This window comes from Terrapene carolina, unplaced genomic scaffold (genome assembly GCF_002925995.2).
Source record: "Terrapene carolina triunguis isolate 2854851 unplaced genomic scaffold, T_m_triunguis-2.0 Scaffold171, whole genome shotgun sequence".
Taxonomy (NCBI): Eukaryota; Metazoa; Chordata; order Testudines; family Emydidae; genus Terrapene; species Terrapene triunguis.
The window spans coordinates 4,150,833-4,159,139 of NW_020664522.1; the positions used below are offsets into that span (position 1 = coordinate 4,150,833).

The 8,307-nt window shown below is 41.0% G+C and overlaps 1 protein-coding gene across 1 annotated transcript in view; it reads left to right on the plus strand.

The window, feature by feature from the left end:
* Window positions 1-7,837, plus strand: part of TSPAN32 (tetraspanin 32) — a 56,154-nt gene extending 48,317 nt beyond the window's left edge. Inside the window, exons 6-7 of the mRNA XM_026653924.1 lie at window positions 462-628; window positions 4,230-7,837. Of these exons, the coding sequence (XP_026509709.1) occupies window positions 462-628; window positions 4,230-4,325 (263 nt within the window). The 3' untranslated portion in view covers window positions 4,326-7,837. The remainder of the gene's footprint in view (window positions 1-461; window positions 629-4,229) is intronic.
* Window positions 7,838-8,307: the final 470 nt, after the last annotated feature.

An 8,307-nucleotide genomic window follows, 5' to 3' on the forward strand; every position in this document is an offset into this window, starting at 1 on the left:
ACACACACACACACACACACACACACACACACACACACCAGAAATCTTGAAATATATTTTACCTGGTGCGATTCCAAAAATATTTCTGCAATGGCAGGTATACTGTAGGTAACTGACTATGGAGAGCACAGTATGGCAATAGAACCAGGGAGACATAGACCCCATTCACTACCAAGCCAAGGTTCCATGTCTCAAAGTATAACACCATCTGCAGCAGTGCACTGATGTCAGAATTCACGCTGCATACAGTGACAGGTAAAGTCAAGAAGGAGGATTTGCACTATTGCTGCTGCTCTCTCTGCTGGTTGAGGAGGAGGAAAGCAGGATAAAGCAAACCTAACTCTGATTCCTGTTTTTTAAACAGAGGCTGTCTCTACGATACAGGGTCTGTAAGAGACAGGGCTTGGAAGCTGCTTCTGCTGTGAGGGATGATGATGTTAAACCCTGTCAGGCAGAGAGAGATGGGGAAGCCTCTTCAGGGATAAAAGAGGTGAATTCCCCCAAGCTGCCACTGTGCTTTCATATAATATCTCTATCATTTCAGGATTGCCTCCAAGAGATCCAAGACTTCCTAAAAAAACATATGGACTTCGTCTCTGCACTACTGATCATCACAATCTGCTTCATGGTAGCTATCTTTGTTCCATTGGTACCCTAGTCTTCTGAACAAGCTGAGGCAGGAACAGTTCAGTGGCTTGAGAGGGCAGGTCACGTTGAAAAGCTTGCATGCAGGAGACAGGTTTTTGGATCTGGCAGTGATGAGCCAGCAGCATGAAGTTCAATAGCAAAGGAAATAACCTTGATGATGTGATTCACCACAGAGACTAGGGGAGGAGCTATCCTGTCTCATTGGGTAGATGCCAATAGGGCTGCCAGTCAGTCTGAGGAATCACAGCCAGTTCTCTGCTGGAACAGGCTCACTAAATTCCTGGCAGCCATAGGTTCTGTGCTGAGCTTGGAGAATAGATCTGGAAATTGGCTTCTTCAGAACTTGAATCCCATTGTCAAGGGTGTTGAGTCGAAGCATTTTCTCCAGTGGCTGAGGATGTGCCATGTTCTAACCACCACATGATCTAACGTTACTTTGTGGTGTTTAGAGCTGGTCAAAATATTGTCATCAAACACTTTTTGACCAAAAATATCTTTTCAACCAAAGGAAACATTATCATAGAAAATGTTCATCTTGGTCAAAATTTTCCAGTGTTTTGAAGGAAAAACCAAAATTATTTTGGTAAAAGTTGATTTCTTTTTGAAAACTTTTATCCAAACCCCGATATTTTTACCAAACAATTTTTTTTAAACTGCAAATTTTTTGTTAAAAAAATAAATTGAAAACTCATCATGGGAAATGTCTTTAAAAAAATCTCCCAAAATTAAGTTTCCTACAAAAAAAATAATTGGCAGTTGCAACCAGCTGTAATGTTACTGTTAGATATGCAAGACCACAACTTCCTGCAGGGCTAGGCCTGTGATACACAGGAGGTCAGCTGCCTGCCTCCCAGCTGAGGCTAGGTATCAGGTGATAACTTGAAGATCATCTGGTATTAGGTGAGCCAGCAAGTAGCTCAGTTGAGCTGCAGGGAGTAGAAAGGCTGCTGCTGAGGACAGAACCCAGTTCATGAGACTCTCTGGCAGATGGCCTGTGTAATCCTGTGGGGAACAGGCTAGGAAGAAGGAACCAGAGACTTGTCTTGACTCCCAAGCATTCTGTGAAGTGTAATCCTGTAGGGAGTAGATTGGCCCCTGCAGTAGACCCCTGGTCAGGAGAAAAGACAGGATTGGTGTGCCTCACAGTGTTTTGTTTTTGAATAACACTGAAGTCCTGTAGAAGAAGGGGCAGGAATCCTGTGGCTGGAGAGTGTTGTTGGTGCATGGGCAGGTGAGATGATAACCCACTGCCTTACTGATACGCAGACATGGTGCATCTAGCCAATGGCTGGAGTACGCTGTTAATAGAATAAGCCTTTTTCATGTCTAGTCACCACTTGGCAGACACAACATACATTAATTACCTCTACACAGGGGTCCCGCACTTGTAATAAAACATTCCTTCAGACCTGTTCCATGTACAGAATATTAAATTTCACCTGCTCTAATAACTCTCCAGTTGAGCTTCAGTTATTGAAGCAAGATTTTTCTGACCAGGTCTGTACGTATAGTTGGGTTTCAGACTTGTCACGATCACCCTTAAATCTACCCGGGCTCACCGTGCAATGTGGAGTTATTATATCTAACTTGCTATACATGAGTGGATGACCTGGACCTAAATACATGGTTGTAATACACTCAAGGGGTTGCCTGGACTCCGTGAATGCTGCATGAGAGCAGCAAGAGTCCCCAGAGTGAATCACACCTGCCTGCTGACTCCTGCATTAAATATCAGTTTGTCTTTTAATAATGATGGAATAAATATTTGCCCTTTTTAAAGTTTACTGATTTGCCCAAAATGTTAGTCATAGCTATTCTCCTCTGAATTGCTGTGTCAGAGGATGGAAGAACAGCAGTGGGTAGAGCTCTGATACTATTGCAGGAAGATGGCACATGTAATTGTGGCACAGGAGCAGATGATGCCTGACCTGCTGAATTCTGATAGGCTTAGAAAACCCTTCTAGTTCAGCCAATTAGAATACAAACATAACCATAAAATTTCAAATCATAAAGGTTAGTGTGCAACATTTCTATTCTATTTTAAACTTTTATCATTCCGTTAGGAACAGCCGCTAAGCAATCTGACTTATAACAATTCCATCCAGGGTATTTCCTGATGCATAGAATTACATAGGTATATAAAATTCTAGCACTAATATTACAATAGTTATGTTAATTCTCAGTGTAGATTAGCTCCTCCCATGGAACTATGCATGAGACATACCAGATGCATTATACAATGTCATATCTTGGAATATTTGGGGTAATGTTTTCACAGTTTGGGTATAGGAAAAATCTCACTCCAACTCTACTGAAAGAAAGTTGTGGCTTTTATTTCATAGCTGTGAAATGGCAGCTATCAACTAGGACTAGTTTTGAAGAATATGGTGGGAGGAGCCTCATTCTATTTCTAAAATATTTTTACCATTATGATTGCAGGATGCAAAGAAAAGTGTATGGTGGCTGCCTTAGTTACTGCAGGTGTTGCTATCTTCCAGCTACCAATGAGCTGTTCATAAATGTTCAAAAATCAAACTATACATTCAAAGAGGCACTTTCATATTAAGGCAAACTTTTATAAAGAACATATATTTACAGCCACCATTATTCCCACAGCAACCTGGCTTCTGATATGTTGCACATATAGGTTCTGATACAGCCTTCAATTATATGATCACACAATACTGGGCAATGTGATGTACCATTCAGCAAATTTGTATACTACAATACAAAGGAACTGCATTCTTTTGTATACTCAGAGGCACACATGTATGTGATGTATGTTGTATTACTCAAAACAATATCTACTGAGATTTTTTTTCAATCAAAGACTACTGCAGTACAGACTGTTCGCACACAGGAGCAGACTTAACTTGGTTGTGGGAATCTGAATCCTGAATTTTCCAATTTATTCTCACTGCTGATGTTATGGTATTGGAACTGAAATTAGAGCCCCATTGTGCTAGATGCTGTATATAACAGTCTCTGCCCCAAATAACTTAGTCTAAGCAGACCAGACAGAGGATGGGAGAAAGGAAGTACCATTATCCCCATTTTACAGATGGAAAATTCAGGCATAGAGAGATAGTGACTTGTCCCAGGGTCACACAGGAAGTCTGTGGCAGAGCAGGAATTGAACCCAGATCTCCTGAGTCCCAGTCAAATGCCTTAACCATGATATTGTTCTCTCTCTGTTGAAATTTTAACTTTAGCATTTCACAGTAATGTAACTTTTTTGTGTATGCAACAGCCTGATACAGTAGCTCAGAGATACCTGTGAATAAGAACATAAGAACATAACATAAGAAAGGCTGTACCGGGTCAGACCAAAGGTCCATCTAGCCCAGTATCCTGTCTACCGACAGTGGCCAATGCCCCAGAGGGAGTGAAACTAACAGGCAATGATCAAGTGATCTCTCTCCTGCCATCCATCTTCACCCTCTGACAGACAGAGGCTAGGGACACCATTCCTTACCCGATGTTCAGTATTGATGTGTGTGTATCAGTACCTTTACACTCAGGTGAAGTAACCGCCAACCATCAGTCCTGATATTTAATTCTTTGTCTCTCTGATTCCTTAGGTTTATGGGATGATTTTAACTTCATTCCTCTGGTTCTCCATCCACTTCAGCAACAATCTGGACCGGAAAGGCAAATACATTTTCAGAGAGACCTAGAAAACAGTCGCCCAGCTTCCCCACCAGAGCAAGAATTTCCAACCCTTGAATTGGGAAACCATCGGAAAGTTCTCCACAGAGTTCCCTGAGAAGCTGTGGCTAGGTGACTGGAGCTGGGCCTTGGTACCTTCATGTTTCTCTTTACTGCATTACCTGCCTCCTCTGCATTGTCAGCTGACTAGTGGGAATGTTCATTGGGCAGCACAGGAGAGAAAGATGTGACATTTTCTGTAAAGACAGACAGGAACAACTGGGGAATCAGGGCCATGTAGAGACACAGATAGGCATCTTTAGCATTGGTGTGAGATGTGGATGGTAGCAAGGAACCAGCCAGCCGCTCACCCAGAAAACCATCCAACCCAGCTAGCCAAAACCAAACCCTGATCTAATCACTTCTGTCAGTGCCTGAAAACAGACCGCTTAAAACCCCGTCAGTGTGCCAAGTCATACAAAGAAACTAAAATACCAGCAAGAAAAAAAAGAAGTCCAGTTAATACCCCTCAGCCAGGAGAATGTCCTCTCAGCTATAGCCAGAACAAATGCATCATGCCAATCAATCATGCCACAATTCATGGCAAAACAACCACTTACATTACACACACACACACACACAAAACCCCCGCACCACCACCAAATAACCAATTGCCCCTGGCAGAAAGAAGAAAGAAATGCATTAGAAGACACGTGGGATAAGTAACTTAATTTAACTAATTATCCACCAAGTTTCCCACAGTCCATTCTGTTCCTGAACTAAATTACTACAAACTGGGGAACTATTGTAAATTTATAAATGTGTTTGCCAGAACACAATTTAAAAAACAAATAGAAATTACGGAAAGTAAAATAAAGATGGTAGCATTTACATTTAAAAGAACGTCAGCCTTGGATGTTACAATGTATCACAAGATAACAAATCAAATAAATAAATTTATGTTGAGTACTCTGAAAAAATGGGCACTAGTCCTCTCAAAGAGGGCACCCAAAATTAGTTTACACTTCTGACAATTTTGGCTTTAATCTCTGAGACTCAGTTAACTCAAGGTCCTATCAGTCTTGTTACATGGACAAACTTTATCCTAAATCTACACTATTTTCACCATGTGACTATCCCTGTAGAACTATGTATCTTTAAGTAAAGATCCTTATCAATCTACCAATATGCTTACGTGTGTCAATGGGATTATGGGACTGCCCATGGCAGTTCAACCAAATCTCTCTCCAGTTAGAATATAGAAATTTGAACAAGTTACTTATCAAAGTCAATTTGATTCAAAATTGCTTTGCCTTGGTGCTATTCATAGCTAAACTCTTTCCATTATGCACGTATTCAATATTATAATTTCTCTGGACGTTCACGAATACTGTAAACTCTTTAACCAAATATTCAGCAGTGGCAAAAGTCTTGAGCTTAACTGGACAATTCAGAATTCTTTTTCTCTCTTGGCTAAGAAGTTGTCAGTTTCTTGTCACCACAAAAAATGGTCTGGGGCTTCTCCACATGAAGACTTAGTGCAGGGGAAGCTGGGGTGTAAATCTACAATGGCACTAGCCTGCTGCTCACCAACTGGGTGTGTGGACACAGCTGCCACTCACTTTTTTTGCAACGTGTTTCAAACAGCAGCAGTTCAAAGCACACTGCAGAACTTTTAATGCATGGTAGCATTTAATGCATACAGCCAGTTACTGCACAGCAGTCTAGTACCCTGTAGATTTACACCCCAGCTTGCCATGCATGAAGACCTGGTCTACAGTGAAAAGTTACATCGGCATAGCTACGTCAGTGGAAAAAAAGCACACTCCTGATGGACATAGCTATGCCGACATACCCCCCTGTGGACACCACTAGTTGATGGAAGAGGTCTTCCATCAACATCACTAGCATTGGCTGAGAAGTAGGTGTAGAAAAACCCCTTCTGTCACTGTAGGCTGCATCTACATGACGAGCCTGTGCTGCTATAGTCTGTGTAGTGTAGACGTACCATCGGTCTCTGTATGGACAAGCACCTAGGCTGATTGCTTTAACACACTCTTAATCTTTCTGAGATGCACCTTTGCTGTACCCAGCCATGATTCTCCTGTTACAAATAATACTATTCTCAGTTAAATGAGTTCTTCTAGGCTCGACATTCTCAGTTACTTGTTGACTTAGGGCCAGATTTTTAAAGATAGTTAGGAGCCTAAAGCTGCAGATAAGCACCTAGCGGGATTTTCAAAAGCACCTAGGTGCCGAATTCCCATTGATTTCCCAACTTTTGTTTTCCTAAGACATCAGGTGTTAGCAGAGAGGGGTTGCTCTTGGTAGCCACCTGATGACAATCCCACTCTCATGCAATCTCATCCAGATGTTTCGGTTTCAGTGAGCAAATTGCTGAACAGCTGTTTTGTACAGTTTCTGATAAGCCATGTGGCCTGACTCCTCTTCTAGGTAAAATTGATGTGAGCCAATTAGAAAGCAAACCTCATTTCTGATGACATTTTGAAACATCCAACCAGACAAGTAGCTTGGGACATACCAGTTTGCACTATACATTTTAGGACCTCTATCAGCTTGCAACATCCTTTGCCACCAATTGTGCATTTAGTATGATAATCTTTTAAGACAATTGTTTAGTCCAGGCTCCAGTCAGTAATCTACTTCCACAAGCTGCTTCTGTAGGTTCCTCTTGCAGTGTATCTTGAGCAACTTTGCACAACCCCACCTTCTTTCCCAGGCTGCAGTTTCTCCATCAGCATATTTAGCAGTCTGCACAGATATCCACTTTCAAACTCCTGTCTCTATATAGAGTCTCATGACATTCCTTGATGATTGTGTAGTTGTTTAGTTGTTCATTATGCAGCAATATAAAATTACTTGACTGATTTTCTTGGTTCAACACCAATAATTTTGATGGTAATGAAACAATAAGACAAAACAGCTGTACATGTCTCTGTACCAATTTGTGGTTATACTCCACACATCAGTGATAAGGTTGGTCAGATCACTTTATCTGTTAAACAGTTCAGCAAGTAGATAAACAAATGACTTATCATACTTTGTGGTCATTTAGTCCTTATAACTGTTTGGACAGGGTCACCATAAAGATTTTCACTTCACCTTGACTGTTCAATAAGCTAATTGACTGTATCATCTTTTTTTTAGCATAAAATAACAAGGTGTTTGTATGTTTGTTAACGATTAGTTAGATATTTCTTATTGGTTACATTTCTAATTGAAAAAGGAAGCATTGTCCTAACTATTTGAAATATCCTGCTATCACAGCTCCTTTTGGCAAGGAACTTTCTGAAACTGCAAGGGTTGATTTCAGAATGCTTTAGATTACTTTAATGCTACAGATGGGGCCATATCCTCAGCTGAGGATTTGCCCCATTGTTTGTTTCAATCAACCTCTGATCTGTATGATAGACAATTATAATACCATACTACCGAATTAAACATAAACTGATGTACTGTGTGCGTCACTGTCAAAGCTAATGCTATGGTTATCCCAAAGGCCAGCTGGAAGGTCATATGACTCTTGACTACTTCAATAAAAATGTATGTTGTGGCAAAATGCTATCTTCCCTCACTCTTTCTGTGTGCACACCAGGCTGTTTGGGTGGCTGTGGTGTTTGTATAATGAAGCTTGGCAGTAATTCTTTCAGCGCTGGGAAGATGTATTATCCATACAGCTGGCAGTCGCTCTGGCATACAAGCATATCCTAGCAGTGAAGGGCAGATATGACTGTATCAAACTGAAGAAGGGGAATCTACCAATCTGCTCAGCTTCTGTTCCTTGTTGCTGCAGTCATCAGCCTCCCCTCACTAGTAACCAACTAGGGTTAGATCAGGAACATGTAGTTTGCAAGGAATAAAACAAGCTAAGAAAGAACAAGTAAGCATCTAATCTATATATAAAGAACATGGTGTTCAGGTAAAAGAAATAACCAACATTTAACACAAAGCCTGAAAGGAAGGTTTCTGGGGGCGTTATTTTTGGCTGCA